We start from the raw sequence: 20,456 nt of genomic DNA, 5'->3' as shown, positions 1-20,456 counted from the left end.
ACTCTTAGGGACCAGGATAGGAAGTGCTCTAAAGAAGAAAAGTAGTTTTGGAAGTATAACCATCTTGGTGGCAACTATCCTACCCATAAAGGACGTATGGAATGCTGCCCATGATTTGAGTAGATCTCTGATGTTTTGAAGTAATCTAGGGTAGTTTTTTTGGTATAGGGACTTGTAGGATGGGGTGATAAGGATGCCTAAATATCGGAAGGAATCTGAAGTCCATTGAAAGGAAAATTTCTCCTTTAGTCTGGCAGTCAGATCAGGGGGGCAGTTAACTGGGAGGGCGGAACATTTAGATAAATTTATGCCTAACCCTGAGAGGTCATGAAACGTATCTAAAGTCTTGATTAGGTTCGGTAGTGAAAGTAAAGGGTCAGAGAGAAACAGGAGGACGTCGTCTGCGTAGAGACTTAGTTTAAAATCTTTCAAACCTTTTGTGTAACCTTTGATGTTGGTATTACTGCGGATGGCGCAAGCAAGGGGCTCAATAGCAAGAGCGAACAAAAGAGGGGATAAGGGGCAGCCCTGTCTTGTGCCCCTGCTTAATGGGAAAAATTCAGAGTTATGGCCGGGGAGCTTAATACGAGTATGTGGATCGTGGTATAATGCTTTAAATCCGTGTAGAAATTCATCTCCTATACCATATCTAGGGAGTAGCGAGTCTAAGTAAGACCAACTGACGCTATCAAAAGCTTTATGAATATCTAAACTAAGTAGTAGTGTTGATCTTGCATGGAGGTTGGAGTCTTGGATGATGTTAGTAGCTAATCTTATATTATCCGTGATCTGCCTGTCAGGAATAAAACCTGTTTGGTCTGGGTGGATAAGGGGTGAGATGACTGAGGCCAATCTGTCTGCTAGTATTTTACCAAAAATTTTTAAGTCGTTGTCTATAACTGAGATCGGGCGAAAATTCTGTGGGGATGAGTGGTCTTTGTTTGGTTTAGGTAGAAGAGACATATTCGCTAGGAGCATTTCAGAGGGGAATTGATTGCCTTGTAGAACGTGGTTGAATAGTTTCATAAGATGCGGAATTAATACTGAGGCAAACTTTTTGTAGTATGTTGAAGAAAAACCGTCGGGTCCTGGGGCTGTGGAGGTCTTTAGAGAACCTATAATCTTGATTAACTCCAATTCTGTGCAGGGTGCATTCAATGCCTCCCTCTGTTGGGTTGATAAGGTGGGAAGTGGGATTTCATCTAGCCATTGCGTCGAGGATTGTTTTGGCGTGTTTTGTGGAGATGATAGAAGCTTCTTATAAAATTTCAAAAAAACCTCCATGACTCCTTTAGGATGAGTGATTAAGTGGCCAGCCGAATTTCTTAGTTTATAGGTATGGGGAGGTTTCGTGGATTGGTTCAGTTTTCTGGCAAACATAGTGGATGTAGAATTGCTATGTAATAAGAATCTTGCTTTTGACCATCTAAGTGCTTTTTCTGTATCTGAGGTTAGTAGAGTGTCTAGGGCTGCACGTTTTTCTTGGATTTGTTTAAGTATATCACTAGAGGGGGATTGATTGTGTTTATGATATAATTTGTCCAGGTCTCTAGTTAGTGTTTTTATGTCGGACAGCTTAATCCTGTTTTTAGTGGAAGCCATCTTGATTAGATGGCCCCTCATGACCGCCTTGTGTGCCATCCACAGAGACGTGGGAAGAATATCTGGGGAACAGTTAAGTGAAAAGTATTCTTCCATGTTGGAATTTAGCTGTTGGATGTTCAGATGATCAGTTAGTAGTGAAAGAAGAAGAGAGAGAAAAAAAAAAAAAAAAAAAAAAAAGGAAGAGGGGGGGGATTCAAATCAAACCTCCCAGAGAGATTGATAATGTTTGAGGTAACAACCATGGTCTGAGATGATTCAGGGCTGCGTACTAAAGTTTGTACTAGCGTCTGTTGTTCTCTCTTGGATCACTTGGGAAAATCAAAATGTAGCAGTTGGTTAAGTGCGCAAGTTCTGGGTTGTTATGTTGCTTAGAGGAGCCAATGATCGCTACTGGATTGGGGGAGAGGAAAAAAAAGAGTAAAAATAGGACCGAAGCAAAAACAGGGACCATAGGAGAGGGATTCAGAATGTGTAAGTTTACAAAGATTTGTCTTGCATGTAAGGGGGTTTGAAGATCCATCTCGATTATGAATTCCGTCCTGGTCCAGCAAAAGTGTAATTGACAAGGGAAACAGTGGACCAGAAGGGAGCTTCCACTTCCTTGGGGGGGAAGAATGCAGAAGAAGTGAAAAAAAAACAAAAAAAACAATGGAAATTAGCTAAAAGGGGCCGTCATGGTGCAACAGTTTCTTTTGCGGGTCAGTAAAACATAGATATAAAAAGATAGAGAACCATTCCGCTTCAAGTGACTTTCATGGGTTAGCAAATCGCAATGATGATCTCATCCTTCTCTGATCTCGTCTTGAAGAGGGAGTGGCCCAAATGGGAGAAGGGTGCGGAGTAGAAGGTGGTCTTGGGCCCGTTTCCGGTTCCAGCAATCCAAGTTTAATCAGGAGCTCCTTGCCTTCTGTGACATTAACAACAGAGTAGACTGTTCCATTATGGGGTACAGTTAGTTTGAAGGGAAAACCCCATCTGTATCTGATGTGGGCCGATTGTAGGATCGATGTTACTTCCTTCATCCTGCGCCTTCTTTCGAGGGTGGCCTGAGAGATGTCAGGGTATAATTGAATCCTTGTTCCCTCCAGCATGATATTGTGCGAGTTCCTTGAGGCCCTTAGTATATTCTCTTTGGTGATGAAGTCCTTCATGCAGAGGATAATGTCACGGGGAGGTTTGTCTATAGGGGGTTTAGGTCGGAGGGCCCTGTGGATCCTATCACAGGCGAAGGATAATGGCGGGGTGTCTGGCAGAAGAGATTGGAACAGTTTCGACACAGCTGGCATCAGGTCCGTCACTGACTCTGGGACCCCGCGTATTCTCAAATTGTTTCTTCGATTTCTGTTATCCAAATCTTCTACATGGGCCTGAAGATAGGAATAGTTTTCAGCCAGCAACTCAAAGTCCTTCCTTAAATCATTGTGGGCTAGTGACAACTCATCATGCTTTGTTTCTAGCAATTCTGTACGCCCTCCCAAGGATGCTATCTCCTGCTGTAACGTGCTGGTGGATGATTTCAGTTCTGAGTGGAACTTGCTGGCTAGTTTTTCATACATGATGGTGAGACTGGCGTCCAAATCAGATTTAGTGAGCTGAGAGGAGAGCTCCCATGCCTGTTTGGACAGAGCTGTGTCATGAGAGGCGTGTGAAAGTGCCGGAGAGGCCTGCGGAGAGGGATGGGGACTGTTTTGAGACATCTTGCCTTTCGTTTTGGAGCGGAGTAAGATGTTAGTTGGAGGATATTTCGAACGGCGACCACGGTTCCTGTAGTTTCCAGGCATGCACAGAGGTATACCGCTGGTGTGTTGTGTTGGTGGATTACGGGCGCTGTTGATATGTGAAGAGAGTTCTACTGAGATTATGCACCGTGGATAAGCTCTATTCCTCTTTAACCATTGGAGCTTTTATGCAGAGCCGCCGTGGCGTACCTCGCCCCGCATGCGACCCCCCTTAGTTGAGAACATGTCCTTCAGAGCATCTTGAAATTTACATCCCAAGATGATAACTAGCTTCCATCACTTTTATGCGGTACTGTGGGGGGGGGGGGGGCTGGGAAATCCTCCCAGAGCTGGTGGGGGATCTTCAGATAATAACTTCTGGATGTGGCTATAATAGCCAAGGGATGTCCATAGAGCTGCTGCTGAAGGATGTGGTCTGTACAGCAGGGGGATGTGTGACACCAGCTCCAGAGCAGCTGTGTAAGGTAGGACAACCACACAGCCCAAATTACACAAGAGGGCCACCCCCCGGTAGAAGGGCCACCTAAATCAGTCATCCAGGGGGATCCACAGGGTTCTCAGCTGTTTTCCAGTAGTTGTGTGTAAATCAAACACAGGAGGCTGCTGCTAGGCCCAGGGTGCAGCAAGATGGCCGCTGTACACCTCTGCAACCAGGGCTATAAGCACAGCTGTGTATCCCCAGAGTCCCACCGAGGGCACCTTAAGATTCCGGGGGGCTTTTTGGGAGTAATCCGGGGGGGGGGGACCAGGTCAGCACGCCAGCAGCGGGGCCTGATCTCTGATAGTCTGCAGGACCAAATGGCCTCCGGATGGTGGGCAGCCGACAGCGGCCGGAACTGGTAGAGAGCCAGAAAGTCCCGCAACCCGCCCGATCCGGTCCCCGGTGCACTCCGGACGATGCTCAGGGGGACCTCAGATGCCCGGGGAAGCCGCAGCCCAGCGTGGAGGGATCTCCGATCGGGAAGGCCCCAAGATGGCGGCCGGAGCGTGGAGAAGCCGGGGTGATGGGGCCGACGGGGAGCCGGATAAAGGAGGTATCTGGGCAATGGGGATCCCGGTGTAGGCAGGACACTGACCTGGTGAGTCCAGAAGGGGGGATCGTAGCTGCAGCTCCCGGGCAGTCTGGAGACCGCGTAGGCCCAAGATGGCGGCTGGGTTGTGGAGGAGGGTGCCGGTCGGGAGCCGTATTGTGGCTGATGCCTCTATGTCTGTGACCCAATTTTGGTTACTGGGTCTCCCGGAGGGACGTAGGAGGCAGATGGAGTGGGATTTGTGGCGAAATATCCACTCTGTAATGGCAGATGCCTTTAGATTTAATCCAGGCCTGCGGAGCTCAGCCAAAGTGCGTCCTTCTCCTATCGACTTCGGACACGCCCCCCCACGACTCGGCATATAAGACGACCCCCTAATATACTGCTAAAAACAGGGGTTTTGTGGTCTACTCACCGTATTAGACGACCCCCTTCTGCGGTAGTAATTCTTTAAAAAAGAAGAGGCTGCCGCTGCCGGGTGCTTTGTAAGGCTGTTTGTAATGCCTTTTAAAAACAAAAATGCCGGCGGGCTGATATTGAACGAGCAGCTGCTTATCCCGGCTTATAAGACGACCCCCGGTTTTTGGCTGTGTAATTCCGGTGTAAAAAGTCATCTTATACGCCGGAAAATACGGTAGTTTTTTCAGCGCTTTTCGGGTGCTAGCGGGGCGTGTTTAACCCCCGCTAGCTGCCAAATAAAGGGTTAAAAGCACCGCTGCCAAGACGCTTTGCAGGCGCTGCCCATTGATTTCACTTGGGATTTCACACTGGGATTACAGATGAGGCGCTTTACAGGTGCTTTTTTTAGCGTTAAAGGGCCAGATTCACAGTACAAGTACGCCGGCGTATCTACTGATACACCGGTGTACTTTCAAATTTGCCGCGTCGTATCTTTAGTTTGAATCCTCAAACCAAGATACAACGGCTTTTGGCTTCGATCCGACAGGCGTACGGCTTTGTACGCCTTCGGATCGTAGGTGCAATACTTCGGCGCCCGCTGGGTGGAGTTTGCGTCGTTTTCCGAGTCTGGTATGCTAATTAGCTTTTTCCGGCGATCCACGAAGGTACGCGCGGCCGCCGCATTCTCTTACGTCGTCGCTAGTCGACTTTTCCCGGCGTATAGTTAAAGCTGCTATTTTGTGGCCTATAGTTAGACTCGCCATGTTAAAGTATGGCCGTCGTTCCCGCGGCGAATTTAAAAAAAAAATTTTTTGCGCAAGTCGTCCGTGAATAGGAAAGGACGTAACTCACGTCGGCGTTCAAAAAATTACTACGGTGCGACGTCATTTCGCGCAAAGCACGGCGGGAAATTTCAAAATGGAGCATGCGCACTACGTTCGGTGCGGGAGCGTGCCTAATTTAAATGATCCACGCCCCCTACCCGGAACATTTGAATTAGGCGGGCTTGCGCCGGAGGGATTTACGCTACGCCGCCGCAACTTTACAGGCAAGTGCTTTGTGAATCAAGCACTTGCCCGTAAAACTTGCGGCGGTGTAACGTAAATGCGATACGTTACGCCGCCGCAGATGTACCTGAATATGGCCCAAAGTGCCTGAAAAATGCCTCCAGTGTGAACGGGGTCTAAGGCCATATCATGTGTGATCTGATGATACGAAAATGTTCACCACTGATTTCTGGTCAATGCACGTTCTGCCTCCTTCTGCTGTATTTTTCTAAATGGAATTAGTTCCTGAAAATGTCCGTCCCTTAAACTTTTATTTCCAAAACCAATTCCACTAAAAATAGGGAAAGGAAGTACAAAGAATGATCAAGCAGATATGCAAAAAAACCCCACAAATTATTACATTAATTAATTAAATGTGTTTCTAAAATGCAGTACAGTAAAGTAAAGTACAGTAAAGAACTGAATTTGACTTGAATTGAGTTCTAGTACTCCCATGTACAACAGCAGATAGACTGAGGCCTCGTACACACGACCGAGAAACTCGAATCCATCAAGAAACTTGGTGGGAGAGATTTTTTGCAGAGGAAAACGGTCGTGTGTACGTTTTTCATCAAGGAAACTGACGAGGAACTCGATGAGGAAAAAAAGAGTACAAGTTCTCTTTTTCTTCGACAGGAGTCTCAATTTCCTTGCCGTGTTCCTCGTCGGGCTGGTTTTTGATGAGAAACTTGAGCGTGTGTATGCTAAGAAACCCGCGCATGCTCAGAATAAAGTATGAGACGGGAGTAAAAGTAGCATTTGTAATGGAGAGAACACATTTTTCACGCTGTAATAGACTGAAAGGTGCAAATCGTCTCTTAACAAACATTTACTTAACATGCAGTAACATGAGATTAGCATAAGCAGCCCCAAGGGTTGTGCCAGTGGAATCAAACTTCCCCTGTGTTGTACGTCACCGCGTTTGAGAACGAGGAGATTTTGTCTTGACCGTGTGTACACAAAGCAAGCTTGTCGAGTTCCTTGACTAGCCTAACAAGGAACTCGTCGAGGAAAACGATGTGTCTTTTCCGACGAGTTCCTCGGTCATGTGTACGAGGCCTGAGAGGGAGGGGCAGTACTTACGGCCAGTCAGGTGTTTTGCATGTACATGTACTAAGGTAAAAAAGAACATGCTGACAGATGGGAGAGCAGAGAGATGACCTCATCAGTCTGTTGCTGCTCCTTCACTGTCCTGTAACAGGCTGGGGTATATAGAAGAGTAGAGCTCAATAAAGAAGATTTACAAATGATATTCTTTATTTTAAAATCAATGATCAGTGTGCTTCGGGGGTTTATAAATCGCCCCTCTTTAGGGTATAAGCAGGCTGATTTGGAGCAATAGCTGTTGTGGTATTCCATGCTTGTGTGAAATGTGGACACAGGATTGGTGTGGTCAGGAACAGCAGCAGTTCGGTGTCAATGTTTTCAAGGAATAAGGGCCCTTTCACACGTGCGGACCGTATGTCTGTATTTCATCCATCCGTTTTCGGATGAAATACGGACATATATTAATCCCTATGGGATGAACATCCGCTGACACCCAATCTCATCTGTCCCTGCTATGGTCGGATTCTGCAGATCCTATTTTTCCATCCGTCTTCGGATCGGGTGAACACGGACAGACAGTCCGTGTTCATCAGATCCCCCCATAGAGGAGAGCGGAGATCTGACAGGGCGGTAGCTGCACAGTGTACAGAGACCGCCCTGTCATCTGCTGGCTCAGCGGGGATCAACGAAGCGATCCCCACTGAGCAAGCGGATATTAAAGGAACAGATCCTCACGGGATCCGTCGGTGTGAAAGGGCCCTTAGGTGTAGCCAAATGTTCATACGAATACTGAATATATAACTCATAATAAGCCTTATTGATAAACTTTTTTTAGGTGTATTTGTGTACATAGCAAGGCAAATAAGTAAAACATGTTTATATTTATTTTCTTTAATAGATGCATCTGAAGGTGAGCATGAACTGCAGAATACAGTAGAAGAAAGTACAGTGAGAAAATGGTCATGTACTTTGGTGGAAGTTCTCCTGGAAATATGCAATAAGTAATACACAGAAAAAATACAGAGGTGGAATATTGAAAGCTATAACAATGGAGTCTTGATTACAAAACAAGATGAGATGGAAATGGTATTGCCTCAGCAACCAGCTAGATGTTTGCTTTTTCTGTAACCAGTAGTAGGAACACGAAAACCTAGAATCTGATTGGCTGAAAATGTAAACACCTCTACTTTGGACTTTTTTTTGTTTTAGATGTCCATGTGCCAGATGAATACATTTTAAGTACCGTATATATTCAGTTTTAAGAAATACAGGCACCTGGAGACCAGTACTGGTCCAGCTCAAATTACTCCTTACAGAATATCTCCAATTTACAAGCCGACCTCAATGTACTCTTTAATTTGGCAACTATGTGACAAATGAGGTTTAATGTTGATAAATGTAAATTTATGCACTTTGAGGGCTAAGAATAAGCCACTTTAGGGGCTAAGAAGGATCTGGAGGTTCTGGTAGATCATAAGCTTAATAATAACATGCAATGCCAAGCTGCAGTTTCCAAAGTGAGAAAAATCTTTTCTTGTATTAAGAGAGGTATGGACTCCAGAGAGAAAGACATCATTTTGCCCCTTTACAAATTATTAGTAAGACCTCATCTGGAATATGCAGTTCAGTTTTGGGTACCAGTTCTCAAAAAGGATATCAGAGAACTGGAGAAAGTGCAGAGAAGAGCAACCAAACTGATAAGAGGCATGGAGGAGCTCAGCTATGAGGAAAGATTAGAGGAACTACATGTATTCTCTCTTGAGAAGAGAAGATTAAGGGGGGATATGATCAACATATACATAAGGGGTCCACTCTTTACATCTGGAGGAAAAGAGATTTAATCTCTAAATACGGAAAGGCTTCTTCACAGTAAGAGCTGTGAAATTGTGGAGCTGGTTCTGGCCAGCTCAGTAGATTGCTTTAAAAAGGACTGGATTCTTTCATAAATGTACATAATATAACTGGATACTAATATGTACAGTGCCTTGAAATTTTCCACATTTTGTCATGCTACAACCAAAAACCTAAATGTATTTTATTGGGATGTTATATGATAGACCAACACATAAGTGGCACATAATTGTGAAGTGGAAGGAAAATTATAAATGGTTTTCAATGTTTTTTTTACAAATAAATTTGTGAAAAGCATTTATATTCAGCCCCCTTTTCTCTGATACGTCTAACTAAAATCTAGAGGAACCAATTGCCTTCAGAAGTCACCTAATTAGTAAATAGAGTCCACCTGTGTGTAATTTAATCCTAGTAGACTCAGCTGTTCGTTGAAGTCCTCAGAGGTTTGTTAGAGAACCTTAGTGAACAAAGAGCATCATGAAGGCCAAGAAACACACCAGACAGGTCAGAGATAAAGTTGTAGAGAAGTTTAAAGCAGGGTTAGGTTATAAAAAAAATATCCCAAGCGTTTAACATCTCACGGAGCACTGTTCAATCCATCATCTGAAAATGGAAAGAGTATGGCACAACTCTACCAAGACGTGACCCGCCACCTAAACTGACAGGCTAGGCAAGGAGAGCATTAATTAGAGAAGCAGCCAAGAGGCCAATAGTAACTCTGGAGGAGCTGCAGAGATCCACAGCTCAGGTGGGAGAATCTGTTCACAGGACATCTATTATCTCCACAAATCTGGCCTTTATGGAAGAGTGGAAAGAAGAAAGCCATTGCTGAAAGAAAGCCATAAGAAGTCACATTTGCAGTTTGAAGTCATGTGGAAACACGTGGAAGAAGATGCTCTGGTCAGATGAGACCAAAATTTAACTTTTTGTCTAAAAGAAAAATGCTATGTGTGGCTGAAAACTTACACTGCAGATCACTCTGAACACACCATCCCCACCGTGAAACATGGTGGTGGCAGCACCATGTTGTGGGGTTGCTTTTCTTCAGCAGGGACATGGAAGCTGGTCAGAGTTGATGGGAAGGTGGAAGGAGCCAAATACAGGGCAATCTTAGAAGAAAACCTGTTAGATTCTGCAAAAAAGACTTGAGACTGGGGCGGAGGTTCACTTTCCAGCAGGACAATGACCCTAAACATACAGCCAGAGCTACAATGGAATAGTTTAGTTTAAAATATATTCTTGCGTTAGAATGGCCCAGTCAAAGTCCAGACCTAAATCCAATTGAGAATCTGTGGCAAGACTTGAAAATTGCTGTTCACAGACGCTCTCCATCCAATCTGACAAAGCTTGAGATATTTTGAAAAGATGAATGGGCCAAAACGTCACTCTCTAGATGGCAGAGACATTCCCAAAAAGACTTGGAGCTGTAATTGCAGTGAAAGGTGGTTCTACAAATTATTGACTGAATGGGCTGAATACAAACGTACGCCACGCTTTTCACATATTTATTTGTAAACAAAAAGTTGAAAACCATTTATTATTTTCCATTCACTTCACAATTATGTTCCACTTTGTATTGGTCTATCCAATAAAATCCCAAAAAAATACATTTACGTTTTTGGTTGCAACATGACAAAATGTGGAAAAAATTCAAGGGGTATTAATAATTTTTCAAGGCATTGTATATGTAAAGTTGGTCCAGGGAATATCCAATTAGCTCTTGAGGGATCAGGAAGGACATTTTTTTTGCCTTCCTCTGGATCATCTGTGGGCATAAGATTGTATAATTTATTTATTTTTTCCCTTTTATTGGTTGAGCTAGATCGACTTGTGCCTTTTCAACCAGACTATGTACTCTAGACCTGGTCAGGTTGATGTGATGTTTGTTGGGAGTATGGCCTCGTACACACGACCGAGTTTGTACTTGCTGGGAGATATTTTTTTGCCGAGGAAACCAGTCATGTGTACATTTTCGTCGAGGAAACTGTCGAGAAATTTGACGAGCCAAAAAGAGAGCATGTTTTCTATTTCCTCGACGGTAATGGAGAAAATTGGTTTGCCGAGTTTCTCGATGGCTTCACAAGGTACTCGACAAGCAAAACGATGTGTTTCGCCCGTCGAGTTTCTCGGTCGTGTGTACGAGGCCTAAGGGGAAGATTAGTCATAGACAAAGGAAATTAGTATGATTTTAAATTTGGGGGATTGGGATGTATGCTTTCTAGAATGTTGAAGTGGTTTAAAAATACTATAATACACAAAGACATGCACATTCATTGCTGTTAAAGCTCAAACACGGCCAATGTCCACAGGCTTTCAAAAGCTCAACAGTGGCTCTAAACCATTTTTTTGGTATCATGATTATTTTGAGGAATTATGGTGTTCCGTTACTAAAAGGATGCAGCATGCATAGTCTGTATGCACATTCATAGTGTTTTTGTACACCTTTGCAACTATTAAGGCTTCTAAAATCCACTGTTTTCAGCTTTAATATAATAATATACATTTTTCTGTTAGTTTGACTATATTTCCACAATGTTATAATGCAAAGTATAATGGTAGTCAACTTAAAAATAATAGAGGGCTTTAAGGGCAGGCCCTGACACTTCCACAAACAATAGCAGTGTGCCATCACGTGTTGAGGTGCATTGCATCAAGTTATACAGCCTATTCAATATTATTGGGCATTCTTTTTTTTACTGCAATGCATGCTGAAGAGAAAGTTGGGGTCATCAGTGGATGTAGTAATAACCTCCAGCATTGGTGTCCATTACCGCAATACCATCACTTCGCACTGGCGACAGTGACTGTAATAATAACCCCCCAACATAGGTGTTGGTGACATTTCTAAGAACACCCAACATTGGTGTGAGTGACAGCATTAAGCCTCATACACACGATCGGACTTCCAACTGACTTTTCTGTAGATTTTGCTCCGAAGGGCGTTGTCCGTGAACTTGGTATGCATACACAAGGCAGAACAAACACGAACGTAGTGACATAATAGACATACTATGTGGTTTTTCTGCCCTATACTGCCACCCTTTGGGCAACTTCTGCTATTGTTGTTTGATCTTTAGCATTGCTTCTGAGCATGCGTGTTTGTACTTTAGTCCGATGGAGTTGTGTACACACAAACGGATTAGGACGTAGGACATTTGTTGCCAGAAAGTTTGTCTGTTCACACATCCAACATTTGTCCGATGAAAAAGAAAAAAAATGTATCCGATGGAGCGTTCACATGGTCGGATTGTCTGCAAAAACAGGTCCGTCTGAGGTTTGTTGTCAAAAAGTTAGATCGTGTGTACGGGCCTTTAATGTGATTGACTGCAGTAATAAAATCCAACATTGGTGTCAGTGGACACTATAATAACCCCTGGCATTGGTGTCAGTGACCGGAGTTATAACCCCCAGCATGGGTGTCAGTGACCAGAGTAATAACCCCCAGCATGGGTGTCAGTGACCAGAGTAATAACCCCCAGCATGGGTGTCGGTGACCAGAGTATGGGTGTCAGTAGTGGTGCTGTTAACCCCCTGCACTGGTTCCCAGCAGTAGTGTAGCAGTTCTAATTGTTTCCCCTGCATCAATGTAGTGGCACAAAATTTTGACACCCCCCCCCCCCCAGCAGTGACAGTGACATTTTGTGGGCTACTTTATTGAGTATCCAGAGTTACATAAAAATAAATTGACATCTTTCATCGTGACTACAAATAGGTTATGGTTGTTTAGCAATTTTGTACTGGATTACAGTCTCTTTTATCAGTCACGTTTCTGATTTATTTAAGGCAATGCAGCAACAAAGCTCCTCAGAAACTGAAGGGGAAGGAGGCAATGCTGCTGATGGCAGCAGTGAAGAGGAAGAAGGAGATCAGGTAGAAGAGGATGGAAAAGGCAAGAGGAAGAATGAGAAAGCAGTTTCCAAGCGGAAGAAGTCCTACTCATCAAAGGTAAGGTGTATTTATGTTATGCTGTCTTATATATTTAGTGTGATATTGTGGTGCAAGTGCTTAAAATACCCAATATCCACAATAGTTTTCATGCTTTGTAAATTAAATATTTGGTTGTTATAGCACACTATTTTTACGTGGGTTCTCTGTCTCATACCTGTGTGTATCAATGTATCAATGTGTGTATCAATGTAAAAAAAAAAGTTTTTTTTTTAATCTTTAGATAAGATTGAGAATAGTGCACAAGACATGGGACAGATTAACATATCTTTGCATCCATTTTATTACAAATTATAGGGTTTGTTGAATCCAAATGTGACAGTGCTTTCCTAGATGACGAGCACATGCACATATGTGGTCTCGCTGAAGTGTGCATACCTGTGTTTGTGCTGCGAGAGCGCGTTCCCAGCAAAGAGACCGAAAGTTCTGGGTCTCTTACTAATGATTCAGAGCTATCATAGTGATCAGTAGCTATACAACCTGCCCCTATGTTCTTTGTCCTCTTGAATGAAAAAAAAAACGATGCATTGTATGTTAACAAAAAAGTGTATGTAAAAAAAAAAAAAGAATAAATACATAAATGAAATAAAAAGCAAGATCAGGTTTAGGGTTAAAGGTCAGGGGTCAAGTAGTAGTTAGACTGCGGTGGTCAGTAACGTGCTCGCCCCCTCCTGGGAACTACATCTGTGCGGCAGGATGCTCTCTACGTGTTAGAGACTTCAAGGAGGTGTGAATTACTGGGCAAAACATTTTTTTCCTTTACAACTCCTTTAATGTGCAACTATACACAAACAATGAATAAATAAGTAACGTTTTCTTCATACACCATAAAGTGCAACAATTCCAAAGTGGAAATGCAGTGAAAGAATTTGATGAACGTGCCTAATCTCAAAGTTCATAAATAAAGTGCTTGTGCAAAAATGGAATCCAGTAAATCCAATTGCTTCCAGCATCCGTAGTGCGCCAGTTATTTTCCCCAGCCTCTCACCTTAGACAATGACCCCTACAGGTCAAGTAAAACCTCTGTATAAACGTGACTCCCGACACCAAGGCAGTGAAATCCTTTCTCCAGAGACATCCAGCTAGATAATACGGCTTCCACTGGTGATGATAATCTCTTTACAGATCCTTACTTCCCATCATATGCAGTTTACATGCAACAAAGAAAGGTCTCCATGGTGTAGTAATCCAATAAAAAATGTATTAAACAAAGCAGTAACTTAGTTTAAAATAGAGCTGTTCAGCTTAACAAACAATAGGAGTACTATGAAGCCTCGTACACACGACCAAGGAACTCGACGGGGGAAACACATCGTTTTCCTCGTCGAGTTCCTTGTTAGGCTTTCGAGGAACTCGACAAGGCAAGTTTCTCCATTCCTGTCGAGGAAATAGAGAACTTGCTCTCTTTTTGGCTCGTCGAGTTTCTCGACAGTTTCCTCGACGAAAATGTACACACGACCGGTTTCCTTGGCAAAAAAATATCTCCCAGCAAGTTTCTTGCTGGTTTTTGCCGAGAAACTCGGTCGTGTGTACGAGGCTTGAGTCAAGCAGCCTTGAAAGAAGCAAGCCTTCTGGCCGTGACCAAGACCAGATTGACATGTCATTGACATGACATGTCAAATCGCATCTCAAATCGTGCCAATGTGAACCAGGGCTAACTGTACAAGTAAGATAATGGAGACTTTGACTTACCAGTAAATTCCATATCTTGAAGTATGGTACAGGACACAGGACTCTCCCCTCTGTCCTCTCCTGTTTCTCCTTTTTGCTTGCTGCAAAACTGGAATTCAGTGATGTGGGTGGGGTTATATGAGGGTGTACAGGGGGTGTTCCCAGCAAAGCTTTTGCAAATGTCCAATTGCCTGAAGGTAGCAGAATATAACCCATGGTCTTTGACTTCCCACCCTGTGTTCTGTACTTTTCTCCAAAATATAGAAGTTACTGGGAAATTGAAATTTACACTTTTTCTGTTGTCACCCAGCCGATCACTGTCAAAAAGCAACAGTTTGTATTTACTATAGGAAAAACTGTACAACTTTTTTAATTACCACTAAGGCATTCAATATGCTATGTATTTACATTAGCTAAGTATTAAACTTTTTATGAATGCTTTTCACTTTTCTAACCCCTTCAGAAACCGTCAAAGCTTTCTCGGAAATCTTCGGGAGATGAGGGAGAAAAAGACAGTAAAGATGAAGAAAATAAGAGCGGATCAGAAGCTGGTGATGTGGACAATGACAAGAGAAATGCCTCAGAGGTGCAGAAAAGCAGCGCAGGGGTAAGACTGTTTTAGTTCTGTGCTACAGTAGTGTTATTTTATGTCATAGTCCAGGCAGGTTTGAGAATATCTGAGTATTATGTAAAATGTTGGTATAATTAATTATATCATCGGACAGTATGATGTTTGCAGCTTCCTATTTCTGGACCCAATGACAGTGCAAATAGCAGTAGCGTGCAGTAATTAATAGCTATACTGAATTCTATTATTTGTTGTTAGCTCATGCATTGTTGACTGGGACTAATTTATGAAAAACTAAACGCCTTCTTTCATTGCTTTAAAATACTTTTTAATAGGTTGGGAAGTAGCTCCTCTTTTGTCCCACTGTTCATAACTTAGCTGCACAATTGTTAAACAAGCCCATCAGTCTTGTCTGCTTCCCCCCTGTAACAAGAGTTTATTATGGGAGATGAGTTTTCCAATTATCAGAAAACTGTATGGACCATAAACAAGTCCATATTATCAACTTACATGTTTTAAATAAATCCAATACAGTTATTGCTCACATTGTCAAATGCTACTGTAAAGTCTCTTTTGACATATTGTTATTATTATTACAGGTACTTATATAGCGCCATCCATTTACGCAGCACTTTTACATATATTATACATTGACATCAGTCCCTGCCCTGAAGGCGCTTACAATCTAAGGTCCTTAACTCTTATGTAACATGGTCACAAACATGGAGTGTAAGCAAGTTCATTTGTTTTCAGTTAAATATTCACTTGAACCAGCATTGGAAGACAGATTCATCATGCTGTGCTTTCAGATTATATGTGATGAGATATCACTCTGAGTTGAGTTTGTGAAATTACAAAAGCAGAGACGTAATATGTTGAACCTGCAATAGGCCATAGGTTAATATCTGTTGTAAGGAATATTAGATTTTTAGTATGTGGTTCAAAATTCATTTTTTACACTGAACACTGGACTGCTCTAGAGGCCTTCATTAAGATAAAGGACTCTTAAATATGTTATTAAGCCAGACACTAAGCCATGCATAAACCTACTACAGCTATTATAATATAAGAATTACATCTTTGTGCACCAGTCTGGGAATTAATACCTCAGATAGGATACAGAAGCTGCCATTGGGCCAGGTAACGCTTCTAGAGCATGTTCAGCATTTGTTTTATCATACACTGCAGAGAACCTATGTTTCTGTAAATCTATTATTGCAAGTTATATGCTATGGTTTGGTGGTGAACGGCACAAGAAATACCCTCTTTAGCTTACAAGTTACATATCTAAAAGGATATCATCCGTGCATATTTCTGGTTGACTCAAGTCACTTGTTTACAGTAATTGAAGAACCTCCCATTTTATACTCATTGTGAATTTTTTTATGAATTTCTAGTGAAATATCTATAGGACATAGCAGAATATGTTTACTGTACTATTGGCAGTGTATAGAGCTGACCTGGATGGGATTTTTTTCCCTAACAATACTAGGTGGAATTTAGTAAGTTCTCAGATGAAAAATCAGCCCCAAACAACAAGTCAACCATTCCTAAGCCTTTGCCTCACACTTTTTACTCTCTCTGAAGCACTAAAGTCTTGTTAAGAAGACGCTTTAAAGTAATGTATAGCTGCACGGAATATGGAGTAAAGACAAAACCAGCATATAAACATCAGAATACGGGGTAAAGACAAAACCAGCATATAAACATCAGAATACGGGGTAAAGACAAAACCAGCATATAAACATCAGAATACGGGGTAAAGACAAAACCAGCATATAAACATCAGAATACGGGGTAAAGACAAAACCAGCATATAAACATCAGAATACGGGGTAAAGACAAAACCAGCATATAAACATCAGAATACGGGGTAAAGACAAAACCAGCATATAAACATGGAGAGAAAGCTTATAATTGTGAAGGCCTGAGATCAGACATCTTCAAGTTTCTACATATTTTTATGTAGCTTGCACCAGTTTTAGCTTCTTTCAGTTTAAAAAAATGCCTGACAATTATATATTTTTATTGATTTGAATACAGATCAGTAATGTCATTTTTATAACCTGGATTGTAATCTGAATACCAAAGTATAATTTTGGTAAAAACACAAGTGAGCGTGAACACCTGTCCCTTTTTCAATTATAAGCCAGAGATGGGGAAATATGTTGTGATAAATGAATTCCAAAGGGATGGTTAATCCCTGTGGAACAACTGTGGGATCAATATGGAAGATTCTGAATGGAGGTGCAAACAACTGAGCAACTTACATTATGCAAAGCCGTAGACCCTAATGACTCCTTTTGATACCCTCATTGCAGGAAAACCCTTCCTAAAGACGTCTTGTCCCTTCCGTACAAACTGATGCTATACTAGTTTTTCAGGCAATGGGAATCAGAACTGGGCTTTACTTTTACAGGCCCCCAGCAAACTAAAAATCCCCCACTTGACACTTGTGCATCCCTTGCCTCCCAAATGTTATAAATTGCTCAATAGATGTCGCTGGGCTGTGAATAAGCTAGCTCAAATCTCTTCATATATTCCAGACACCTTCTAGAGCAAGGGTCTCCAATCTTTCCCAACAAGGGGCCAGTTTACTGTCCTTAAGTCCTTAGGGGGGCCGAAGTGTGGTCATTGGAAGTAGAAATAGTCCAGATCTTAGTGAGTAACAAAGTTTTCCCATCTTTGGTGTCAGTGGGAGGAGTTGTGCCTTATCATTGATGTTATTGGGAGGAATTGTGCCCCAATCTTTGGTGTCATTGGGCCCCATTGCTGGTGTCAGTGGGAAAATTGTGCCCTATCGTTGGTGTCAGTGGAAGAATTGTGCCCCATCTTTGGTGTCATTGGGGGGAATTGTACTGCTTCACTGGGGTCAATGGATGAAATGGTGCCCCAAGGGCCAGATAAAAGCACGCGAAGGGCCGCATCTGGGCCCTGGGCCACAGTTTGGAGACCACTGTTCAAAGGGGGTTTTGCATGTTCTTCTATAAATAGTGGGAATGTCCTAAACCCCACTTCAAACACCAACACCAACCACTAATCGGATGACCCCAGGCTATTGTTTTTCTTCTTACACCCCTTCCCTATCAAACAATGCAGCCGCAGCACCACTTCTCAGTCAAATAAACATTGCAAAGGGATTAATTCCTCTTCACTGGAAACAGGATCAACCACAATTGATCCATAAAAGGATCATCAAAGTAAATGACCTAAAGATATGGGTGCATCTTTGGAAAGACCATTAATAAGCATGCCTTGAGATGGATTAACATTTGCCAGAAAGGTACAGCAAATAAGAACTAATAAGACAATTTGCTGCCTGGATAACAGGAATGACCAAATGGGATAACGCATTGTTTTCTTACCCAGCAACCTATCTAGGTCTGACAATTTCCTTTACCCCATCTAGATGTTCAGGAGAATGAGCATAATAACTAGAAGCGAAAGTCATTTCATTATGTTGTAAAAGCATAAACATCTGTGTACATTATATGAACATTTTTATGGTTATGAACCTTACAGAATGTATGTTTTGTATACTTCTGAATGTCCCTTATACATGTAATATAGAGTCAGTTGTCTACCTGGATCAAAAATGGAAAGTAGAGAATACTGTGGAGCCGCAGTAACATTAAAGTGGATGTAAACCCTCACATACACCCAGTGAACTGAACAGCCTCAGATGATACACAGAGATTAAACAAATCTCCCTACATACGTTTTACATGTATATCTGCTGTCTTCTGCTATATATACTGTTTAGAAAGTACACATAATATTACAGATTTTCTCTTCCTGTTCAATACTGTGTGTGAAGTCTGGGCACACAGCCAAGACAGCTGATTGGAGGAAAGGAACACACCCCCACGCCACATTGGCAAAGGAAGGAAGTAATGTGCAGAGCTCTGCTTTAAGAGGGAAAGCTGTCTGCTAATCTATTAGCCTCCCTACTAACCTCCCACAACACAAATGTCAGACAGCTTTCATCTGTGTCGGAGAACTTTTCAGAAGTTATCATGCTGATAACAGAGCCACAGAGCAGGAGAAAGCCATGGGACTCAGTGCTTTGGAGAAAGATAAGAAAACACTACAGATAGATGTGCCCAGCTCAATGAATCGGGTTTACATCCTCTTTAAATCCCCACTTGTTAATTAAAAACTGTGATGATTCGGGTTCCTTCAGTCTTTTCGGTCTGTTTTAGATTGTGTAATCAAAAAATAAAAACCACAGAGGTGATCAAATACCACCAAAACAAAGCTCTGATGCCGCAAATTATAGTAAATAAAAGGAGCTGCGCTCAAAATAATAAATATATAAAAAACAGTGACAGTGATAAACTATTGCATACACCACTCAAATTAATAAAGATGTGAATAATCAGAGGATCTCTAAGAAGTGATCCAAAAGTCCATATAGATGAATATGAAGCCTCTGTGCACTTACCACTTATCATTATAGATGGTAGATGATAGAAGAGTGAGCACTCAATATTGACACCACCAGCACGCCACCATACCAGAAGGCAAGCTATATAAAGCCTGTATGGTGATCTCACTCTGGATCTGCATCCAACACCAACTCTCAGGTGTAAGCAGAAAAAACCGGACCAGATAAGCTCAAATCTCCAGGCAACCAAGGAAACCATCAATCATATACCCAAAAATGAAAAAACACTCAAAATAGTGTAATTCAAACTAGGTATAGGGTTTATTGAAGATAAAAGATACACTTACAAAAACGAAAAGGTAAAAACGTCCATAAAATTGTTGTTAAGCCGGCCAGCATGCAGACACCCGTCCACACACGATGACGTCAGCACGTGAACCTCCCGACGTACACTTTGTCACAGAGTGACGTTGTCTTGCCACCATAAATGTACGTGAGCCGGTCAGGAAGTGGTTAATTGCTGCAAGTTAGTGACAGAGACACTTTAATTCCAGCATTGAACACCTAATGCTGCGTAAACGCGATCATTTTTCGGCATGAAAAAAACGACGTGTTTAAAAAAATTTAAATGATCGTGTGTGGGCTTCACATAATTTTTCGGGTTCTGAAAAACGCCACAAAAAAATATTTGAACATGCTGCATTTTTAGGGTTAAAAAAAATGATCGTGTGTGGGCTAAAACGACGTTAAAAACCCGCGCATGCTCAGAAGCAAGTTATGAGACGGTAGCGCTTGTTCTGGTAAAACTACCATTCTTAATGGAGTAAACACATTCATCACGCTGTAACAGACAGAAAAGCGCGAATCGTCTTTTGCTAACAGCAAATCAGCTAAAGCAGCCCAAAGGGTGGCGTCATCCGAATGGAACTTCCCCTTTATAGTGCCGTCGTACATGTTGTACATCACCGCGCTTTGCTTGAGCATTTTTTTAAAACGATCGTGTGTGGGCAACGTCGTTTTAATGATGAAGTTGGAAAAAACAATGTTTTTTCTACATGCCGAAAAATGATCGTGTGTGCGCGGCATAAGAGCATAAGTATCCTTGGATCAATATTCAACAAGCACCAAGTTTAACATAATCATAATCTCATTTTCTGCATACTATTG

The 20,456-nt window shown here is 42.2% G+C and overlaps 1 protein-coding gene across 2 annotated transcripts in view; it reads left to right on the top strand.

Annotated features, from left to right (window-relative positions):
* Window positions 1-20,456, top strand: part of HDGFL3 (HDGF like 3) — an 86,527-nt gene that overhangs the window by 49,128 nt on the left and 16,943 nt on the right. For both annotated transcript variants that reach the window (XM_040342608.1, XM_040342607.1), the window contains exons 4-6: window positions 7,766-7,777; window positions 12,502-12,663; window positions 14,798-14,941. In XM_040342608.1, coding sequence (XP_040198542.1) covers window positions 7,766-7,777; window positions 12,502-12,663; window positions 14,798-14,941 — 318 coding nt within the window. The remainder of the gene's footprint in view (window positions 1-7,765; window positions 7,778-12,501; window positions 12,664-14,797; window positions 14,942-20,456) is intronic.

Source organism: Rana temporaria, chromosome 3 (assembly GCF_905171775.1).
Source record: "Rana temporaria chromosome 3, aRanTem1.1, whole genome shotgun sequence".
NCBI classification, from domain to species: domain Eukaryota; kingdom Metazoa; phylum Chordata; class Amphibia; order Anura; family Ranidae; genus Rana; species Rana temporaria.
This window is presented reverse-complemented; position numbering and strand designations above follow the sequence as displayed.